The 25151-nt window shown below is 33.5% G+C and overlaps 1 protein-coding gene across 1 annotated transcript in view; it reads right to left on the reverse strand.

Annotated features, from left to right (window-relative positions):
* Positions 1 to 204: 204 nt before the first annotated feature.
* Cpr97Ea (cuticular protein 97Ea) overlaps positions 205 to 25151 on the reverse strand; it is a 30345-nt gene continuing 5398 nt past the window's right edge. The window contains exons 2-5 of the mRNA XM_067763196.1: positions 1509 to 1681; positions 1170 to 1440; positions 826 to 1098; positions 205 to 746 (exon numbers count right to left, since the gene is read on the reverse strand). Of these exons, the coding sequence (XP_067619297.1) occupies positions 399 to 746; positions 826 to 1098; positions 1170 to 1440; positions 1509 to 1681 (1065 nt within the window). The 3' untranslated portion in view covers positions 205 to 398. The remainder of the gene's footprint in view (positions 747 to 825; positions 1099 to 1169; positions 1441 to 1508; positions 1682 to 25151) is intronic.

Consider the following 25151-nt stretch of genomic DNA (forward strand, 5'->3'; position numbering starts at 1 on the left):
CTTTGCGACAGACGGGGTGTGTCTCGCTTATGAATTTATCACATTACACAAACACATCGAACGAGTACGCCAGAGTTAGTATAGAGCTTGGGAGCACAACTCTAGGTACACCCCATACTCTTTATGCTCCACTAAAATTTAATGCGCACTCTTCCCCGTACCATGCAATTATACATCGTCTTTATCTTTGATTTGAAACAAACATTTTTTAAAAACCTTTCCTACTAATTTTATTTACATATTATCTTGAATTTATTTTTTGATCTTTTCTGTTTACATTTCGCCGAAAATAAACTTAAGTAAATTATAAATTATCATTTTACGCCAAAAAAATTGGCAACTCTACAAAAGTTCTACAATTTTTACGCAACTTCGCCACAGCCACGTTGACTGCGCGCTTAATAGTAACCAAATGAAATGTCATGTAGGGGTTGAGAATTACTCTGTGGCAGAGCATAATCTCGCGCTAATTGATCCAATAAACTGCTGCCACCACCGGAACGTCCCTGCAGCTGGGGTTGATGACTTATTTGTGGCTGATAGCGTGGTAGAGGCTCTGGTGCAGCCTGTTGTACGGGCCTTGTTTGTGGTGGTGGTCCAAATTGTATGGGTTCAAGTAGAGGACGATTACCAGCTGGTGGACCCAGAAAGTTATTTGCCCTTGCGCTGGATGGTGCAGGTTGAGATGGTGGCGGAGCATAGATGGGACGAGAGACCCGCACATTTGAAGGACCTTCACCAAAGTTCTGAATGTGAGATAACCAATTTAAAAAAAAAAATTAATAATAAAAGAGGAGCGCTAAAAAATATTATCGACACGCCTACCTGTGACTGCGAGTAATCTGGTTCGGGGCGCGCGGGACGTTGTTGTGGTGAATATAAAACATCAGTGGTGCGTTGTGCTCCTGGTATTTGTAATCGTGGTGGCGCTGGTGCAGCTGAAGCTTGTGGTGGTGGTGCATATTGTATACGTCGTGGTGGCTCTGGTTCAGGCTCTTGTTCATATTGGAAATATTGTGGTTGTGGTTGTGGCTGCGGTTGTGGACGTGGCGCCGGCGCTGGTTGTGGGCGAGATAATTGTTGTGGGCGTTGGGGACGCTAAATAGGTATAAGAAGTTGATTTTAAATTGAGTATGTAGGTAGAAAAAGTTTGCGAGAAATGCACTTACATAAGCTTTTTGTGGACGCACAGGCTCGTCTTCATAATCTGGTTCTTCTTTTATTGATTCATCAACCAGTGTTGGTGGTGCAACCGTGATGCCTTCACCAGATGGCTGGAAACCAAATTTGTTGGCGCCATATTCCACCACGCGCACTTTACCCGTCTCATCAACGTAGCCATATTTGCCTTTTACCTCACCGGTTGCTAGTTTTGTTTCGATTTTAAATGAACCATCTGCACCCTCATACCCATAAGTATAGGAACCATCTTCATTGTGTCTGGAAAATAAATATTTTATTAGTAAAAATTATAATTAAATTATATCGGCTTCTTTGATGAGTATTACTTATTAATTTGCTTTAGAATTGGTACTGGTGTAGGCCGCGGTGAATCCGCCGCCAAACCAGAGCTGGGGCGTAATCTTAGTGGTGCAGGACGCGGGGTATTCTCTTGGTAGTCCTGATAGTCCTGTGCTCTAGCAAGGCCATATAGCAATGTGAAAAGTAATAAATATACCAACTGCAAGTAAGAGAATAAAAAGATTATATGAGTAAATAATTAGAAAAAGCAAATTAAAATCCGGACTGACCCGGCATCAGAGATAAAATAGTTATCAAATGTGATTATGACATAATTTTTTTTTTAAGATTTTAAAAAGCTTCGATAAACATAACCCGGTTTGATATGTTGGGCATCTTTTCGTCTGTCATAAATAAAAATGTAATGAGAAGAAACCTACAAGATCATTTGCAATAAAAACTTCAAGGTTATCATCACAATTTCTTCTTTTTACCTTTTTATTCTGCTTGTAGCGAAAAGGAAACTTCACCAAGGTTTGTGGACTTTTGTGGCCATTCGAGTTAGTCTAAAGTCAATTGACGTTAAGGCCGTTGACCTCATGTCACCCCTCTGTTTTTTTTTTTTTTATATATCCCGCCTCTCTTTGTGCAAAAATGATATAACAGCCTGCAGTCAACCATAATAAACCTCGCAAGCCTAAAAAGTACAGATTTACCTAACCACACCATGACCATTGAAATATGAATATCCAACAAACTCTGGTGTTTTCATTGAAATATTGGCCTTAACTTTTTTTAAGAAATGATATAATCATTAATACCCAGCGCCATCATTATAGTAATAGCAAATATCAGGTCATACAATAGAGTTTCATTGAACCAAGACTACTCAATACTCAATATTTTTAGGCATATACATTAGGGTGGGCCAAAAAAAATTAAGCATTATTGCTAAAATGTACTCACCACAAAGTTGAAAGTTTTAGTTTAAACCTTAAACTTTTAAGTCTACATACATGAGCAACCTTTATTGGTTTTTAATGCAGACCTTGCAAACTCTAAAAAGAAATGAGCTCATACGACGTGTTTTGAATTGAAAAATTTTTGTTTAAAATTAAGCCCAGAAAACTTCCACTTTCAAATTTCTGGACTAAAATTTAAACCCAAATATATTAAAAATAAGATTGATTCTCTCACAGATTATGATGTAGACCGAACAAGTTTAAAAAAGCGGAGCGGGTAAGACTTTTTGGTTTTAGTTTAACATTTTTCATCGAAAATTATATTTTTGCGGTATCTGGTCTAAAATAAAGATCAAGATATTTTATAAATTGTCTAAAACGACTTAGAGGTTTTTAAAGTAGTAGTTTAAAAAAGCTTAAAATTAGCAACAAACTTTCATAGGTCTAAAAAAATAAACTAAAATTTTTGACCGGGCATATATGTTTTTCTATAATTAACGGGAAGAGTATGCTCATCAGTGTTTGGTCATATTAGGAAAAGAAAACTCTTTAGATTTTTATACCTTTCATGAAAATGAAATGGTATATTAATTTCGTCACGAAACCGAAAATTGTAAGTCCTTAAAGGAGAATAGATAGACCCACCATTAAGTATACCGAAATAATCAGGTTGAAGAGCTGAGTTGATTTAGCCATGTCCGTCTGTCCGTCTGTCTGTTTGTATGCAAACTAGTCCCTCAATTTTTGAGATATCTTGATAAAATTTGGTGAGCGGGTGTATTTGTGTGTCCGATTAGACATTTGTCGGAACCGACCGGATCGGACCACTATAGCATATATCCTCCATACAACCGATTTTTCAGAAAAAGAGGGTTTTTGTAATATCTTACCCAATTTAACAGATTGAAGCTTCAAACTTCACCGTATACTTTATTATATTGCACATATTGTTGCCTGAAAAAATTGATGAGATCGGTCGCATATATAGTATATATCCCCCACAACCGATTGTTCAGATAAGGAACTTTTCGTAATTACTGCCCTATTTTAAGAGCTAGAGGCTTCAAATTTCAACGAATGCTTACGTATATAGCATATATTGTTGTCTGAAAAAATCATAAATATCGGTGGTATATATAGTATATATATGGTGGTATATATAGTATATATATATATATATTTTCGCAAATTTTAGCCCCATTTTAACAGCTAGAAGCTTCAAATTTCACCGATTGCTTACGTATATAGCAAATTACTGTTGCCTGGAAAAATCATAGAGATCGGTTGTATATATAGTATATATCTCATACAACCGATTGTTCAGATAAGAAACTTTTCGCTATTTCTACCCCATTTTAACAGCTATACGCTTCAAATTTCACCTATTGCTTACGTATATAGCATACATTGTTGTCTGAAAAAATCATAGAGATCGGTTGTATATATAGTATATATCTCATACAACCGATTGTTCAGATAAGAAACTTTTCGCAATTTCTACCCCATTTTAACAGCTATAAGCTTCAAATTTCACCGATTGCTTACGTATATAGCATATATTATTGTCTGAAAAAATCATAGAGATCGGTTGTATATATAGTATATATCTCATACAACCGATTTTTCAGATAAGAAACTTTTCGCAATTTCTACCCCATTTTAACAGCTATAAGCTTCAAATTTCACCAAATGCTTACGTGTATAGCATATATTGATGTCTGAAAAAATCATTGAGACCGTCTGTCTGTTTGAACGCAAACTAGTCCCTCAAATTTTGAGATATCTCAATGAAATTTGGCACAAGGATGTATTTTTTAATTATATTAGACATTTGTCGGATCCGGCAGGATCGGACCACTATAACATATAAGAAAGTATAAACGTGAAACTTGGTTATATATATTCTAATATATCATAGAAGATATTCTGAAAAAATCACTTTGATCGGAGCTATATATAGTATATATCCCATTCAACCGGTCGTTCAAATAGAAAGATTTTTGGCAATTGCTCCCTTAATTTCCAATTTAAAAACGTTAAAGTTGGTTATGTTTATTCTAATATATCATAGAAGATTTCCTGAAAAAATTGCTTTTACCGGAGCTATATATAATATATATCCCATACAACCGATCATTCAGATAGAAAGATTTTTGCCATTTCTCCCTTAATTTTCAATATAAAAACGTGAAAATTGGTGATAGATATTCTAATATATCATAGAAGATTTCCTGTAAAAATCATTTCGATCGGAGCTATATATAATATATATCCCATACAACCGATCATTGGTGTTTTGCCATTTTTTATTTTATATTTATCTTAAAAATCGTTTAGGTATGTACATCTGCTCACTAATATTTCTTATCTTATACATCCGATTATTTATTGTTCAGCCCCATTCATGAAAGGTATGAAGTCTTCGGCAGAGTCGAAGAGAGTCCCGTCCTTACTTGTTTTAATTTATGAAAGTTAAAAAATTTTATATGCAATTTTTTTTTAATTTTTAAAAATTTTTGAATACCCTGTTTTGAAGCCCATTAAGATTGATTTTTCGATGCACAAGCTTGAAGGTGTTAAGGGATATCGTTAAATTTGGTGCTTTTTTTTTTTTTTTGTGGGGCGAAGTGGCTATATTTAAACGATTTTATTTAGCTTGACTTGACAGGCAAGCCGCACGGCCGCATGCACGGCCGTTGTGAACGAATTTTATAATTGAAATTTAAGTAACTTCCCGATAAGCTACAAGCTTGAAACTTGGAATATAGTTCAGAAGCCAGTGATAATGCAATAATAAGAAAAAAAGTTGACGCTAGGTGGCGCAAGGATAGAGATATTCACAAAAATCGTATTTGTGGTCCGATTTGGCTCATATTTGGAACACATAATACATACAAGAATATAAAGCGACCAATGAAAAAAACGCCGCTAGGTGGCGCAAGGATAGTGGTATTCATAAAAATCGTATTTGTAGTCCGATTTGGCGCATATTTGGAACACATAATACATACAAGAATATAAAGCGACCAATGAAAAAACGCCGCTAGGTGGCGCAAGGATCGAGATATTCACAAAAATCGTATTTGTGGTCCGATTTGGCTCATATTTGGAACACATAATACATGCAAGAATAGAAAGCGGCCTATGAAAAAAATCGCCACTACGTGGCGCAAGGATCAAGATATTAACAAAAATCGTATTTGTGGTCCGATTTGGCTCATATTTGGAACATATAATACATACAATAATAGAAAGCGACCTATGAAAAAAATCGCCGCTAGGTGGCGCAAAGATCGAGATATTCAAAAAAATCACATTTGGGGTCCGATTTGGTCCATATTTGGAACAAATAATACATACATGAATAGAAAGCGACCTATGATGTCCGATTTGTTCATATTTGGAACAAATATTACATACAGTCCGGTAGAAGTGACATCAAAATATTTTGGAGTTGGAGGAGGGACACGCATACGTGGCGCAGAGTCGAGTAAAGTCTTTGGAATGATTATGTATTGGGGACTTAGATTGTAACAAATTGTTAGGAAAGAATATTTGTAATAATGATTCGCTAAATGAACTAAATAGAATGAGAGATAATAAGCAATTAAATAAAGACTAAAAACTTGGAAATAAAACAATTAAAAAAATGTTTAAGTTAAACGGTTTTATTGAAAACAATACTTATATGAAGCAATAATAATCCTAAAAGCTATAAAATTATTAGGTAGGTCCTAGGTACTAGTTATCACACTCCTCATCAATATTGGGCGTTGATCAGAAAATTAAATAAAAGCGTTGGACGCGTCAAATTTATATTGATAGTCATATATAAGACCATCTGAACCTTAATCAGGTTATGCTACGCCTCACATTTTTAGAAATTTCACGCTTCCAACGCTTTTATTTAATTGTCTGATCAACGCCTTAGATTGATGAGGAGTGTGATGACTAGTACCTAGGACCTACCTAATTATTCTCTAGCTTTTTGTATTATTATTACTTCATGTAAGTATTGTTTTCAATAAAACCGTTTAACTTAAAAATTTTTTTATTATTTTATTTCCATTTAAAACACATCTCGTTTATTCATTGTATCGATTATTGAAAATAAGCAAGATATACGATTGGAATGTTTTCCCATTAATATTAATAGCCATACTTACGAAATTATATTCTAGAGGTACCAAGTTTTTTTTTTGGCCCATACCAGAAAAATATGTGTCGTAATTTTTTTTGGTGCACCCTAATGTAGATAGTATTGTATTTCCAAAACAATTCATAAGTCAATTTTACTTAGCCACTTGAAGGCCTTTTTGCGTGAAATCCCTTTAACATTATTTTGTGCTTAATAAATAAGAGCACACCAAACTAATATTTATTACAGCAACCGGATATGGGTTGGCTAGAAATAACCAATTAACAAGAAGTGCCAAAGCTAATTACAGCATATTTCATATATACTGAAGTATCACACAAACGTTTCTATGTATGATTGTGAAATTAGTACACCTTCTTTTGAATATATTAGAAGAGGCAAAGGTCAGTTCTAATAATTGTTGAGATGCCCTATAAGTATTTCTGAAGTTCGATCAGTTAAGCACCATAATGGTGAAATTCATAGTTGATGACACTTCGACACTCTCTAAAGCAATAAGTGAGCTTTTATATAATTCCAACTTTTTATAATTCCCATGAGGTGTTTGTAGTACACTTTAATTAAATATTGTCCCATATATTGTTAAACATATCGTTTGATATTTCTGGAGAACTAAGCAAGGCTCAAGGAATTCTGTAGGTAAAAATTGTTTTGTTGATTGTTTGGTCTAAAGTAACATTTTTTTATAAAAAGTAAATTGTTTCCACTGTAAAATATCTGAACATAAACCAACTACTTTTAGGTTAGGTTGAAGTGGCTTCTCCGTGAGGACCTCACATAGAAGGAATGAGTCCGTAGTGGTACCAGAAATTCGTTGAACGACCAAATTGAAAACCCCTATCAAAAACCAGGACCTAAATTATTAAATAACTCTGTTCTTTGGACAAATACTAGAAGCTTCCTAGGAACTATTTCACTTGGTGCTTCTAGATCTGACAGGTGTATCACTCCTAATAGCTATAGTCTTAGCCTGGCAAGCGCAAAGCACAAGTACGTAACGTGCTCGATCATTTCCTCCTCCAACCCGCACTGATATTTGCCACAGTATTGGCAAACTATGAATGTCATAGATAGTTTGCGATACTTTGTAGTTGACTATCGATAGTGTGAGCACTTCAGGAAAAGCAAAATAATGTACCAAGAACGAAAAACACATTCAGAAGGTCGAGTTTGAACTACACGTTACATTTATGGTTGTAGGTGACTGATAAAACCGATGGAATAAAGTTGAAAACCAAAACGCCATTAATAGTTCAGCGCTCTAGCAACGCTAGAGGCCCAGATTGAAATACCGCTTTCTTGAGATACAACAGTTGTCGCAAATATAAGAAAACATTTCCAGAACGACGAGATCGTACAATATATAAAGCAGAAGTTTTATTCGTCGGTTTATAGACAGACCCGGTGTATAATTAATGTGTTCATCTCCTATCGCAGATAACACGGTCTGTCGCTGGAGATCCTGGTACAATCTTAGCTGATTTGTATACTGTGGCTTGGTTACCATGCTCAAACACAAACCAATACAGCTGCCAGGCAATCTGAATTATCATGCCAATTCGACGAATCATGCCTCGCTTTAAATGAATTAGCACATTAATCTGAAATTTTGATGCTAAATAGAATAAATCCACAAAATAAAGTAAAGCAACTGGGAACAATACCAGAAAAAAATTAAACAAAATTCATCAACAAAATAAAATCGAAAGACACATTTACATAAACACTTTGGTTGCGTTGATCCGTTTCGACAGCCCCATAACATAACAAGGAAACAACTTGCCGTTTTCTTTCCTTTAAAGTAACCGAAGCGTTTATGTTAATCTACCTTTACGAATATAAATCTTTATGGATTAAAAATAAAAAACTTTTGACAAGCGCACAAAAATATCGATGGCAACGATAGTATCAGACTGTCGATAGTTTGCTAAGAATATTTGCGATTAAATTTCCCGCGAATTTGTTTTCCAAAATTTTTCATGCACAGTGGTATTTCTGGCATTACTTCGCTATTATAAAGAGAATTAATGTTAATGACATTTATTCCCACATGATTCTGACATTAATTCTCTTTCGGGTTACGAAGTTGTGTCACTGACATTTTTCGCATTTAATATAGAAATAACAATGTCAATTGACGTGAATTCCATTGATATAATTGCATGTCACCAGAAAAACCACTGAATAGAAATTTAAACGTAAAAAAATGCATTAATTTCCGAGGTAATAGGTCAACTATTTTTTATGAAAAACGCATCTGAAATCCTTCCAAACTCGGTTAGTCATTACAGAATGTAGTATTTTAATTTTTTTCACACTGTGAGCCAGAACGATATTAGGCTCTGCTGCTAAAACTTAACAATTCAGTTCAGTTCTTTCTGGGCTTAGTCGATGTTACTTTTTTTTAATTGTGCTCTTAATTCGGTTCTACCCTCGACGTTAAACTTACCCGATAAATATATAATTAATGAAGTCATTGCCTTAGTAAGTGTTAATTGCTCTATTAGCACGTCAAAACTTTGTGCTTCAGACAAGTGTGGGATAGTGAACAAATGTTTGAAATAAATATCTTCATTTTAGTTAATATTTCCAATTTTTGTACACTAACTAAAAGCTACTGGTTAACACATGGACTTGCGCAAAATTTTGAAAAATAAAATTCCCAAATACCCAAATTTTAAGATCGATAAAAACACTATATTTGTTTGATCAGAAATGATGATTTATTACCTTTGTTCTGTGATCAGGATTTAAAAATATGTATCAGATGATTGGACTGTGCTAATGGATACACTCTCACCTGTAATACACAATGATTGATTAAATTTTTATCATTGCTACTCTATCCAAAAATATAGAAAACTAGCTGTGGATATAGGTGAAATCTAAAAGAAATATCAAGTGAGGGGCAAGTAATGCGAAGACCATTTATGGAAATGGAATAAGATATGAAAAAGATTTAATTTGCAATTGCTGTAGTTTGTTAAGGTTTGTGACGTTTCGGAAAAACATCAATATTATTTGCAGTGAGCTTTTTTTATACTTTTTATGAAGATGAAATGGTATATTAAGATTGTCACGAATCTCAAAATTTTAAGTCCTTAAGGAGAAGAGATAGGCCTACCAATAAGAACACTGAAATAATCAGGATGACGAGCTGAGTTGATTTAGCCGTGTCCCTCAATTTTTAAGATATCTTGATGAAATTTAGTGAGATGGTATATTTGGGTGTCCGATTTATTATTTGTCGGAACTGACCGGATCGGACTACCATATCACTATACATACATATATTGTTGTTTGAAAAAAGTTATGAGGTCTCACTCCCCTCCTCACTTGTTTTCGTTTCACAGATTTTTATCTTTAGTATCAACACTAAATATTATTTATTATTATTATTTATTTCTATATTCTCATAAGTATATGTACATATATCGATAGCTTAATTTTACTTGTCTACAATTACTTAGAGAATAGTTAGTGACATCTTTATTTTATATAATAAAAATAGTGTTGTATGTCACATCATGTTTTAACAAATTCAATTATATAAATTGTAGTAGTGGGGTGAACAAAAAAGAATACAAGATATATATAATAAAATTTATTTAAAATGAGAATAAAATATTTCAAAAATAAATTGACTAAATATAGTCATGAAACAATTTGAAGAAAGAAGATAAAAGCTAAGTTTACACAATTCCTCATACGAAAACAGAAAAAAGAAAATTCAAAACTATACAATGCTTATATAAAAGTAAAGACTATATGGGGTATTCCATCCCATTTCGACCAATTTTGAACCCAACCCCTTTAGAATTAACTGAAAGTTTTTCTTCTTTTTCTAGCTTACGAAAGACGTTTTTCAGAAGTTTTTCAAATTTTTCATCCAACTCAAAAAAAGTTATGAATTTAAAAAAAAACACCGTTTTTGTTTTCAAAATGCTATAACTTTTTCAAAAATTGAACCGTTTGGGATTTTTTTTTTTAATTTGTTTTTAAATGTACTTTTCGGAAAAAATACAAAAAAATGTTTAGTTTTTTTTTTTGTAATTTTTCAGTTTTTCGAGATTTTTCGAATTTCGCCCTTTTTTTTTCTTTTCTCATTAAGAACTTCAATCAATTCTGCAATCATCCCCACTAATCCCGGAGCGGGCCGAGAATTTTTTTTTTATTTAATTGAAATAAAAAACTTTAAAATTTTTTTTTTTGTATTTTTTTCGAAAAGTACATTTAAAAACATATTTAAAAAAAAAAATGATCCCAAACGGTCAATTTTTGAAAAATTTATAGCATTTTGAAAACAAAAACGGTGTTTTTTTTTTTAAATTCATAACTTTTTTTGAGTTAGTGAAAAAATTTGGTAAACTTCTGAAAAACGCCTTTCGTAAGCTAGAAAAAGAAGAAAAAATGTCAGCCAATTCTAAAGGGGTCGGGTTCAAAATTGGTCGAAATGGGATGGAATAACCCATATGTAGCTGTATTATACAACGTAGTGCATCAAAATTTCTATCTGGTTGGCATCAAACTCAAGAAGCCAAGTTTTTATTTTTTTTTTTAAACAGATCTGGATCTAATGTCTCGTATGTTTTCTGGAAGGGAATTAAAAAGTTTGCAGGATAAGACAGTGTAGGAATTTCTAAACAATGTTGTTCGAAAAACTGCCAAAGACACAAGTGTGCTATGGTTACTACGCAGGCTGTACATACCTCGTGTTGGATTGTGCAAATAGCCACCTCTCATGTAAAAAAATTTTAAAACTTTGTAATAGAAAAATGCCGAACTCGGGATATATTTGATCTTCTAAATAATTCAAAGGAGTCAGTCCGACGTGGACAATTAAATATTTTTCTTACCGCACATTTTTGCAATACAGTTAATTGATTGATTTTATTGGAGTGAGCATCACCCCAGCAACTTATTCCATATTCTAATTTTGAATGAAATATACCACAATAAACTATTTTCAGTGTATGGTTTGAAATGTATTTTCTAAGACGGTAAAGTATACGATTGGATGAAGGTAAGTATTTTCTTAGAGTTGCGATTTGCTCATTCCAGTTTAGATTACAGTTAATTGTGACTCTTAGATATTTGAAACTATTCATTTTTTCAATTTCAAAGCAGTTAGAGTCACATGCTGTGTTATTATGAAAAGAACACTCATAACGATGGTTGGAGCACTTACAACTATATAGGATATTACGTTTGCATATTGCACTGTGAAAAGTTATATTAAGATCTTGTGCTTCTTGATGTTTTGGACTAAAGCACATTAATTTGGTTTTATTGCTGGCAACCAGTTTATGTTCCGCAAACCATGACCGAAGTATGTGTATATCGCGGTTAAGATCCGCAATCAAACTTAAAGGATCCGTTGATTTATATGTAATTCCTAGGTCATACGCAAATGCTTCGACTTTGCCCTTAAAATGTTGAATAAATAGTGAGTTCACATAGATAAGGAATAATATGGGATCAAGAACCGATCTTTGTGGTACATCAGAGTTTACGACTTTGGTCTCACCAAGAGTGTTGCCTATTTTCATTCTTTGGGTTCGACTTCCTATTTCCTGTTTTCTTTTCTCAAATATGGTGGCAATTGTAAATTTCTTTTGGACAATATCGGCCCATATTATATGCACAACATTTGGTATCTTCACTACGTTACTTATAATTATGTTAAAAGAATGGCCTGGTGCTTATGTACAGTTGTACAGTTTGTTTAGTTATATATGTATTGGGTACACATATTGAAATATGTGTAGGTGTTAACTCGACATAAATATGTGTCCAAAATGTCACATAAACAATCCGCTTTCACAGAATAAAAATTTTGTTTCAAGAATGTAACATATTAATTCATTTAGCAATATATTCTTGGTTCAGATAAACTAATATACCTAATTTCGTTAAAGATAAACGATCCGGGCGAAAAAAGAAATTCATTTAGCCTTGTCCGTCCGTCCGTCTGCCCGTAAAGACGATAACTTGAGTAAATTTTGAGGTATCTTAATAAAATTTAGTATGTGAGTTCCTGCGAACTCATCTCAGATCGCTACTTAAAATTAACAAAATCGGACTATAAGCACGCCCACTTTTTCGATATCAAAAAATTTCGAAAGACCAAAAAAGTGCGATAATTTATTACCAAAGACGGATAAAGCGATGAAACTTGGTAGGTAGGTTGATCTTATGACGGAAAATAGAAAATTAGTAAAATTTTGGACAATAGGTGTGGCACCGCTCACTTTTTAAAGAAGGTAATTTAAAAGTTTTGCAAGCTGTAATTTGACAGTCGTTGAAGAAATCATGATGAAATTTTGCAGGAACGTTACCCCTATTACTATATGTGTTCTAAATAAAAATTAGCAAAGTTGGATGACGAACATGCCCACTTTAAAAAAAATAAAGAATATTTAATATCTTTAGAGTATATAAGTAAATTATGTCAACATTCTACTCCAGCATTTGTTTCCAAAGCTCTCAGCAGAGTATGTTATGTTCAGTTACACCCGAATTTAGCCTTCCTTACTTGCTTTATCTTAAATATTTCCCATTACTGAAATTCTTCGATATTTTGGTAACCAATGAAGCTATCATCATCAAATTTGGAACTTGGGCTGTATATATAAAGGCTGCTCAATACGCATTCAATTTTTGGCGGGATTCGGTAGTGATGTCTTGAGAATGGTTAAAGATATAATAATGAATATTGTCTACATTGTAAAAATCTAACGTTGGACTAAAATAAAAGCCTGATTGTATTAATGCTTTCCTTTTTTCGTATTTACACTTCTTGGGGCTCTCGCTTTTTAAAAAAAAGCTAAAAATACGATCGCAATCAATTTGAAAGTAAATTTCTTCAATCTCTCTAACCGTTGGTCGATATCTGCCAACATGTAATGTTCATTCTATCGATAGATTGGTCCCACCTGAGTAGGCGTTGATACGGCCCTTTTTAGATTTGGGTACTTTAGACCGTCCTAACGAGATTTTAACCCCAAAATTTTAGGGTGGTAGCTTTTACGCGGGTACTCTCACTAAATTATTTGAAATCTCATAATACGACTGACATCTACCAGGTTACCCGGTATAACCAAAAAATATGGCATAAATTAATAATAGAAGCTAAATGTTAATTTTAAGTTCTATATTTAGACAATACTAAAGATGTAATATACTTAAGTAAAAGGCAATTTTCATGTTGACCAGTGCTATCAATTTTGAACTAGTTAGCACACAACATTTATCACATTAGAGTACTGCACGCTTTTCCAACAAACACACAAAACATTATCTACATCATACATATCGTTAGCTTAATTTGAAAATGTGCTCAATGTCAACTTTTACGAATTTTACAGTAGACGAAAAAAACTGAATAGTTTTTGAAATACCCTTCTTTTTTCAAAACTGTGAATTAGGGTATTGCAATGCTTTTGAGTGTAGAAGCTTTGAAAAAGATAAATAAAAATCATGTATGCCAACCCAGCAGCTATTTTATGACTTAGCACAATTTCCGCACTCAAAACAAATTTTTTCTCCTGACTTAGCACTTTTTACTCAATATGTTTTCCCATCACTCCTCCCCTTTAATGATTGAAATATAACACTAAAACTATATATTTGACAAAAAATATTATTTATTTGTCAAACTATTTATAACAGTCCTGATCTAGACTCTTTTGGCGGATGGTGCGCAGAAAATAATATATTTTTAAATTCAAACAAATGCTGTGTTGTGTCTTACTCAAAAAAAAAAAAAACTGCCACATACTTTATCTACAAACTAAATGCTAAATCTCTTAATCGTTGTCAAGAGAGTAAACACTTGGGTGTAATTTTTGACTCCAAACTCTCTTTTTCTAGTCACATTGACATCATTGTTTCAAAATTTGTTGCAATGGTTGGGAACTATGACGTTGAAACCACCACTACCAGCATGAAAATTTCAAAATGCGATATCTCAGCGAAAGAAAAATATTTGAGCAAACTCAACGCCATTTGAAAGAAGAAGACTTGTACTTGAAGATGCCATCCTTTAATTTTGGTGAAAGAAAACATCTGAAAGGATACATAACCTCAAATATGGGCTAAAACGGTTTATCTCAAAAACCAGAGCTGATAGAGCAAGGCCAGATTTGGATTCAGCTCATCAACAACCTTCGGAAATATATAGTCTGGTTTCTGGGTCTGAATAATAGTTGAATTTTGTCGGCCTGTGTTATTTATCGAAATAACTCATAAAACGAATTATGCTATGAATGCACCTATAACTAGGACTATACATCTACATAGCAAATAGATTCAGTAGTGTTATTAATTTTAATAAGAGCTTATATAATTTTAAGCTTGAATTATTTTCTATTTTTAACTAGTCTGTAAGAAAGCATGTAGTTATCGACATGTAAAAATTGAAGTAGATAAAAGTCAGCGCAAAGCATTTATCATACACCAAAGGCATGTCTGGATTGGGTGAATCCAATTTCGAGGGGTTGCCAGCGCAATATATAGCTTCTCCAACCCAATTGTCAACCTCACCTACCCGTGGCGAATCATGCTTCATTGACAGCCGAGGCTCTGGCGATCCCAAGTTCCTCATGGAGCCGGGGGGTGAGGAGGGCGGGATGACCTGGAAGGTTTAAAGTGGTCATATAAATCGTTCCCGAGATGGTGGGGCTAGTACTTTAATAGTGCTTTGTTACCTGAACATACCGGATCTATATCGGTCCAAAGCCTTCGGGGAGTGTCTTTATCGTTAATACAACAACAACAATAAAGCATGTACCTTTAGACTGAATGATTTAAATAAGTAAATAAAATGCGCGCACAAAGAAATGGCTAGTAATTCAGATTGATATTATTAACAGGTTGACTTAGCACATTTTTTTGAACAGCTGACGACTTAGCACATCTACACATCATTGCACACAGCATGTAAAAATTAAAAATTAAATTATTTTTTTTAGTGATCGGTGTATTTTGAATTCAGTTTTAAAACTGCATTAAAATACAATTTTTCAAAAAAAAAGTGTCTTAGCACATTTTCACATTAAGCTAACGATATGTATTTATGTACTTCTTATGAGAATTTCATTTTTCTTTTGTTAAATAATTTTGTGCTTAAGTGGGATTTTTTTTTTTTTTTTTCAATAAATTCATATCGATGGAACAATTTTATAGGTACTTATTCGTTTGTATATACATACATACGTATGTATGCAGTTAGCGGAACCTTTCACTTAACCGACAGCTGCTGAATTTGTTGGATCACTGGTGTGGCTGCTAACAAACAACATTCAATGGCGGTAAGTCGCTTAAAATTGCAATGCATTAAAGGCCTTGGTTATAAGTTGGTCTGGCCTGCAAGCTACATTTATGAACTGACCAAATACTTGAGGTTGACCAGTTAGCAAGTCATGCAATTGAAGCTGAACAACGTGGTGTAAATACCGGATAATGTTTAGTTAGTGGTAGCCAACGTTAATTCTAGACACATAATATAATTATCTATATAAATATGTACATACACAAAGGAAATGGGTGGGTATAAAAATACATAGGTGCTCCTGTATTCAGGAAAAAGTAGTATATACCTATTTCAATACATAACTCATAATATTTGCTTAATTTGATCAAATGTTTTCAAAATACATATGTTTATGGAATCTAAGGATATTGGATTCATGGAACAATTGCTATTGTAAAAAAAACTTAGAAACTATCGACAAAACCATGGATAGTGTACAGCTGCCCATGTTTAGAAAACTACTCCATCTTTCATTGGATTAGTTTCGAAGTATTCGTGAACATAGTGTGCTAAATGGAGAATTTACATTATTACTTAAAGGTAGCGATCTCATTACTTACCATATATGTCTGGCCCGAAAATTCACTGTTTTAAGAAGCGAGTGAGTCTATCCTTTATGGCCGCGGCACAATAAAATTTGTCATATAGATGCATTCAATACAATCTTATGCATTTCAGTAACATCGCCACAATCAACCAAGATGTTGCGTTTGTAAATATAAAGGTACTTCAGACTTGGCAATTGAAGTTTATTTTGCCTTGCTCATTTACATACAAAATTTCGCGAAGCACTCTTATAAACATACTCGCTATACAAGAATAGAATATTTGCTAACATATTTTGTGTTCTATTCATTTGTTCAATTGCAGTTCTTTTAACTGTGAAAAGTTTTAGAAAAGTACCAACGAGAGAGAAAAATAATTTCGTTTGCAAAGATTGAAAGCACCCTTAGTCAAATCAAATGTCAAATTCTTCTTCTTATGCTTTACTTGCGAAGATGGCTACTCTTTCATGTCAGATGGCGCTAGTGTCGCTCGATTAAGCATAAGTTCGTTAAGGTTGAATGGCAGCTACTTCGATAGATGAAGCTGACTTCGAAAGCTTGGAGGCCTGTTGTGATACCACAAAATATAAGATTGTCGTAGTGGTACCTACCAAGAGAATCCGTTCTTAAGAACGACATAGTTCAGACAAAAGCTTGACTGCCAAAAATGAAGTGATTCGACGATTCTTATTACCTCATTATCCTCCCGCAGACTACTCCTTTGCTTAGCGCACTGATGGTTTGAGGCATAAACGCCTTTTCTTCCTTGGTGAATACCATCGTGTATATCTTCAAACGTAGCGCATGGACTTCCAATGGACATTGGCCCAAAAGACCTCGAATCACCATTAATAACTTAGTCTTGGTAAGATCAAAATTCTCAACAGACTACCCTGCATCCACTTCAGGCCAGAAGGATATCCTCACGCTTTAAGATGTATTGTGCGCCCAGTGCTTGTTAAGAAATGACGCAAAGAATTGACAAGTTTACCTATGACCCGTTTCGTCAAGTTACCTGCGTTCACATCAGCTCTGCATCCACTTGATTCTAGCTTCACCATAAGCTCGTTTATAAACACAATTCGGAGTAGAAGAGACAGAACACGGCCCTGTTTCATGCTCTATTTGAGATATGGTCAAATGAAATTGAGTAAACGGTAAATGTATTCGAGAAATGGACAATTGATTTTGGAATAGGGCAAATGCATTTGAGAATTGGGTAAATGAATTTGAGAAAAGGGCAGATATATTTGCGAAATGGGCAAGTGGATTGGCGAAAAGGGCGAATCTATGTATTTAAGAGATGGCACAATTGAATTTGAGAAAACTACGAACTTATTTGAGAAAAGTATTTTAGTAATATTTTAGCTTTTTTCCATTTCTCAAATAATACTCAAGTGTAGTTGAAAAGTTGAAGAGTCTGATTGGTCTGAAGCTGTGAAACGATTCGCGAGGGGAAGGTCTCAAAGAATTAATTATGACTAACTGTATATATTTGAGAAACTTTCCACTAAGCAAAAATGGACTGTGGCAAACTCACTATGCCCAACTATGATCTACAGATCAAGCACAATAGGTATGTATTTATTGTTGTGTTGTTGTATTTTTCATTGTCAAGGTCAAGGTCAAATTTCGAACAAATGCACCATTTAAACTGTTAAGCGCCAATTAAATCAGTTATTATAATGGGGGTGCGTAACTGGAGTAAAATCGTCCTTTTGAAGACTAAAGTGTGGTATGCTTCAAGGCACTACATACATAATATATTGGGTGTAAACTTCGAGTAGGGATTACTTTCTTTTGTTTTATTTTTAACACTCTTACGCTAGCTCCACTTGCAATTAACTTTTTTATGCCAAAAAAAACACGTTACGTATACGCACGAATACCGTCTTTTCATTTGGCACGAAAATTTAATTTGTTGGTTTTTAATAGAACAACGAATCTAGACCTCAAATTCCATATTGAAACTTGCTTGACTTGATCTAGAGGTGTTTAAGCCTTCATTAAATGATGGTCAAAAAAACTTAATGACGCTAACGTCACAAAATCACTCTCTACTGTGACAAACTAGTATCAGTACAAAACCAATTCCAGCTTTTTGCGTTGAGTCATTTATCGTGGGATCTGACAAGAAATCTGCCATCCCACAATAGCCGGCCGAAGCTTATAAGCTAACCTTCGCTTGAAAGCCGCAGGGAAATGTTGTGTGTGCTGTTCTTGGTGAAATTATTGAGAAGGATTGTTACTTAACGATAAAAACAAAAACAATTGTTAATAAGCCAAGAGCACATGGAAATGTCAATAAAATAAAAAAAAAAACTTTTAAAAATAAGCGTTTATTGTTGGTTAATAAAATTAACTAAAAATTAAAAAATAAATTGACTTTAAAAAAATATAACATTTTCAGTTCAAGTTCATTGTAACATTTAACGATAATTAGGTTTCTACGTGTGCGACAAAAAAATTCCATATTGTACATAATTATATATTTCATACAATCGATTTTTCAGAAAAGAGGATTTTTATCATATCTTCCTCAATTTATCAGATTGAAGCTTCAAACTTCACCATAAGTTTTCGTATAGTGCACGTATTGTTTTTTGAAACAATGGATGAGTTCGGTCGTTTATATAGCATATACCCCCACAACCGATTCTTCCGATAAGAAGCTTTTCGTAATTACTGCTCCATTTTAAAAGCTAGAGGCTTCAAGTTTCGTCGAATGCTTACGTATGGACAATTCATTGCTGTCTGACAAAATTTTTACATCGGTTGTATATATAGTATATATTCCATACAACAGATTTTTCTGATAAGAAACTTTTCTTAATTTCTGCCCCATTTCAACAGCTAGAAGCTTCAGATTTCACAAAATGCTTACGTATATAGTACACGATTTTGTCTGAAAAAATCATAGAGATCGGTCGTATATATGGCATATATCCCATACAACCGATTGTTCAGATCAGAACTTTCGTAATTTCTGCCCCATTTTAACAGCTAGAACCTTCACATTTCACCATATATATTTCATATCTTATACACCCTATTATTTGGATATTACGAATGGGATAATATTATTGTTCACCCCATTCATGAAAGTTATAAAGTCTTCGGCATATCCGAAAACAGTCCCGTCCTTACTTGTTTGCTTGTGAGTTGTGTGTATATATTGTAACGAATTTACTGAAATTCCGCTTATTTCAACTCTTCTACTAAGGTTCGAATCACCAAACTGTTGAATAAATAACTCCACTATTCAATAATGCAAAATGGCCTTTATTAAAGTTCTTCACAATAACACTTATACTTCGCTTACTGATAGCTTGCTTAACTCAAACTAACTCTCGCGCCTCTACTGTTGGTGATTTTATACTCTGTGATTTCCTCGTTGCATCTTTTAGGCGCTTCCAGAATTTACTTAGTTACTGCCATATAATTATAACTACATAGCTTCTCATATGCGCGTGTATTTGTGAGCGACACTTCCACAATTACAATTGCATACTTTTGGGACCATCTCAGATAAGATATCTGCATGTGTTTGTGCGTTGCTTCTACGCTGCATGTACGTACATATGTGTAGACATAATGATTGATTCGTTTATGTAGATACATAATGATTGATTTATGGATGTGCATACAAGTCACTCTTAGCATCGGCTTAGAGATGACAGTACGCCTTATTGTTGCTAACATTCGTAACAATATTTTTATAATCTTATAGTCGACAATTATATTTTTGTTGTCGACTTTAATTAAATAAATAAAAATAAAAGTGAAAAAACCATATTTCACAAGTAAATCAAACTATTCACTTTCTCAAATAATTCTTTCTAAATAAAAGTCTACACAACTCCATTAAAATGTGTTACGTATCATGCTATTAGACACAATTAACAAACTTGTAACTGGTTTCCTTATAAAAACATCCATAAATGCTCTATTATTAGATTTTAAATTGCAGTTGACGCTTTCATAAATTCATAATACTAATTCTCAGCATATACATACATACATATACGAGTATACAGAAACTAAGTACACTGTCATACAGGTTGTGGTCATAAACTAATCACTGTAAGTGCAACTTTTGTCTTCTCATACTAAAATTCGTACATTCCAACAAGCCAATGAACTATGCCAGCTGGTGATCAAATAAATGGCCAAAGCTCTAAACAAACACTGTATTTTGGATTTAGTTAATAGAATAACATCCACTTCTACTTTAGTTTATGATTGCACGACATATACGTGGGGAGCATTTGAATTTTTGCGACTTACATTAAAAGAATGATGGTTTGTTAATCAAAATTTGATTTTGAAAGAATGAGTAGTAAGTAAGTAACAAGTTATCTGCTTCCAACTAGGTTATCTGTGGGTCGTTTCATTATGTCTTATAACTTTTACGTTTAATTAGACGGCAGATCGCATATTTATAGGTCGGATTAACACTTACATTTTTTTTTTTTAGATAAATTAACGCATAATATAAAAATGACTAAGCCGTCCGTCTTGAAATTAAAATACAAATTTTCGTCTTTGTTTGATGTTTTTCTTCATTACACAATATTCTAGACCATGATTCAATACTAAAAGTTTGTTCTCCAATTATGACAGAGTTTTGACACTCCCAAATTGAAAAATCAGCGAAAATTGTTGTAGAAAAGTTCCTTTAGTAGTATATTTGTAGTGATAATAAATTTGTAAATTCCAACAGGTTTTGGGGGAAATATTTCATTTTCTAGTTAATATTTTGTAAATTGATAATGAGTTTTGTTGATTTGGTCACACTTTCAGAATTTGTTTGAAGATTGCCGTACGTTAGAATTTTATTCAAAAATACGCTATCTCAGAATGTGTTTCAACATCTCCCTAAATGAGCATAAGTTCAATGCATTCTGAGATAAGAGGGAGTTAATGAAAAGCATTCTGAGATAAGGCGTTCTTCAACCTGATTCTAATATAGGGCGTTTTTGTAACAAATGGGACATTTTTGAAAAATATTTTGAGATAGGACGATTTCGAACTGGCGGCGGAATGGGTGATACTCTACTGTGCAGCCATAATGAACTGACAATAAAAAATATAAAAGAAAATGGTTAATTGTCTTAGTACTTTATATTCCGGCCTTGACTTTGACAAAAGAGTTAAGCTTTTGTGAGGTCGTGCTACCAAGGGGGTTATTACTATTTTATTCTGAAATTTCGGAAAGCTCTTTTCCGTTAAGTATTAATGGAAGTGTGCCTGATAAACCGTTAATTTAGAATACTCGAGATAGTTTCGTTTTATACTACCTCACTAGGTACGAATATATCAAACAAGTATTTACATAATATTCCAAGTATAAACCGATTTCACAAATTCTTAAATGGAGATGAATGTTCCAAAAATACGGAATGAATAAGTTAACATGCTCAATGAGTACATTTCGTTATGGCATCTCCATTATTTAGTTATGACATATTTAAATGAATCGATTTACTAGTAGAGTTTTTGACATTGCACGATGAATTTTGAATTGGTTTAGGTTTCGTATGTTCATAGGTTTACGAAAGTGCACGATTCCTTTATGTCCGTACGTTTGGAAAAATTAGCTATATTCAGCCACACTAATAGATCATAGCATAGTTAATAAATTCATCATAAAATAAAAAAATATTCCAAGGATTTATGAGTTCAGTACTTATCGGGTATTTGTAAACTAAGTTCTTTCCTATTTCTTCTACTGATATTTTTTGAAGAATCGCAGGAAATACCACAGTTAACGGATGTGAATTCGATTTGGAAGAAAAATGGCTGCAATTGTCAAAAAATTTGTCGGCCGAGCAAATCTCTTGTGATTGAATCATGATTCTAGACTATGGAAATATTTTTGTTTCGCCCCTTCGTATGTCTCAACAAAACGTGAGACAACTCTATTGATTTTTTTTATCTTCTAGCACTACACAGCTTTCTTTGTAATATAACACAACATGGCATACCATAACATAACATAAAGCAAAATAACATAAATTTCTATAACATAATATAACATAGCATAACATAACATAACAACATAACATAACATAACATAACAGAGCAGACCAGAACATCAAATAACATAGCATAACTTAACATGAAAAAGATGGCATAACAAAATACTTAATGGAAGGACAATAGTTTAAAATGTAAGAATAAGTCATAACTGCTCATAGACTTTAATGTAAAGTTACCTAATACACTTTTGATTAGCAATTAATCCCCAACCGAAATTTCCGATAAGCTCTTTTCCACTTATCTGGCAGATCTGTTTCACCACAGCATTGGATTCACCACATTTTTGAGGCGGTGGTGGGTGTTATGATATATGAGAATGATAATGCCAGTAAGAAGCTCAACTCCCCTGACAATTTAGCAAGTGTTATTTCAAACTAAAGGGCCAATATTATTTATTTTATGTCATCGAATTTATATTGAAGTTTAATCAGTAGTTTATAAGAAACAATGAGTGGTCGATAACACACCGATAACAAGAAGTCGATAACGAATCGATATCCCGCCAATGGCAAATTGGTAACACTCCGATAACGAATCTAGAAAATCGATAAAAAATCTATAACTTTAAGATTAATAACCGATATCTCAAACATTTTAAACCGCGATATACAGTAAAATCGAGAACACGCAAATAGAAAACTGGTAACACTCCGATAAGACCTCAAAAACTTTCCAAATACAAATGGATAAGAAAAGAAAACGGAAAAAGAGCTATAATTTGTAGATATGACATTTTTATTTATTGATAACCTTTGTTATCGATATCAAGATTCTGGAAACTGGCGATATAAAGCCGATAACTATCTATAAAAAATTGATAACACGCTAAACGATTTCAATTTCGACATCAGTTTTGGCTTCTCATCCCTCTTCCCTGATTTTCTTTACTTTACTTTACTTTCCTTGACTTGCACTGTCTCGACTTGATTTGCTGTCTAATTTCGCTCATATTTACTCTACTTACGTTTTGTATGCCCTGATACAGCATTAACATACAACACATTAGGCCTATACTTACAGCCAATGTTGCCCATATAACATACTATTTGAAAGACTATGCTCACTCTTACACCTACCCTATGGTGAGCAAAAATGTTTACATGTCACTAATAAAAAATTACAAGACCTCAACAGAATTAAAATCAAGAATTGTATAATGGAAAAGCAGACTAAGCGATCAATATTGCTAATGCTCGAAATTTAAAAGCCATCCCACGTATCAAAGTTACAAGCGCAATTGCATGCCAGTTGGTAAAGTGGTTGAAAAAAAAAAACTGTAGAAATTCATGTGACGGTGGTCCGAATTTCTGTGTAACGAAATTTTTGCATGCGATAAATGCAAATAATCTAACGGGTTGCCGTATTCAAAACAAATGCAGACGGGTCCACACACACAATCATACCAAGGGAAGCATGCAGGTCAACAATTTGGTATATGCGGAATATAAAGTGCATACAATTATAAGTTACATACATAAGTACATCCATGCTTTAGATTTAATTAGACGTGTTTTTTCGATGCTGACCATGCGGGAAAGTCAATAAAAAGCCAAATAAATGCCTCTAAAGGCAAACAAGTAGTAGATCGCCAAAACGAAACTACATGAAACTATGTAGCAAGTAGAGCCCCATAAGTTCCAAAGGAAGTTTTTTTATAAGGCTTTTCAAGTTTTATTTGAAAAAGTATCCACTTCCTATGCCAAAGATTTTATGGAACCCTAATATTGGTTATTTTTTAAGTTAATAAAATTCATTATTTTCCCAACTAGGTATATACAAAGTTATAACTACACATCTATATAAGCCGTATATTGAATCAGCTTGGCACTTTTGCAAATTTGCATAGAAAATTATAGCTTATGTTAGGTAGTGATGAGAGACAAAATTCAATGGCTTTACGAGTAAATATATTTACAACAAGAAGAATAATAGTTTATGTTGTGTTGTAATAAGCGTAGATATGTTAGTATGAACGAATGTATATGTGGCAACATTTATATATGCAAACAGATTTATGTGCACTTCGGTAGGTGGGAAGATTTTCCCACAGATATATAGCAATGTAATTTCAATATATTTTTTTTAATAAATAGGTATGTAAAGTAAGTATAAATCATTTCATTGATGATTTTGCATAATGTTGTTAGTAGCTTTTTTTTGTAATAAACATGGCATCTCATTAAAGAAAGAAGCAGCACACATTTTATCAACTGTGTCAGTTGTGCTGTTAATATATAGTTTTTCGGTGTACATATTAACAAGTTGACATGAACTCCTAACCTTAGCAAATACTAGAAGTATTCCAGGACCTAGCTTATTTGCTGCTGGCCCTTCAAAGCTGGAGCCTTGACCTGCGAGCGTATTACACGAACATAGAGTGTGCTCAGCCGTTTGTTCCTGCAGCTCCCACTTTCTACATCTGTTGTTACTGATAAGGCCTTACTTGAAAGCATATCTGTGGCAATTTGAAAAAACAACCTATTTCGAGTTAGGATAAAAGTCATATTCTGGCTTCATAACAGAAATTCGTTACAGATCTCCCTGCGTTCATTACTCATAGCCCTAGCGCCAAATGGCTGCTACAAAATATAGGAAGTTACAATGGTGAATTGCGGCTAGCTTTTCTAATATAGGTCTATGTATTGCCATTATACTAACTCGACATAGGA

Source organism: Eurosta solidaginis, chromosome 1 (genome assembly GCF_040869045.1).
Source record: "Eurosta solidaginis isolate ZX-2024a chromosome 1, ASM4086904v1, whole genome shotgun sequence".
NCBI classification, from domain to species: domain Eukaryota; kingdom Metazoa; phylum Arthropoda; class Insecta; order Diptera; family Tephritidae; genus Eurosta; species Eurosta solidaginis.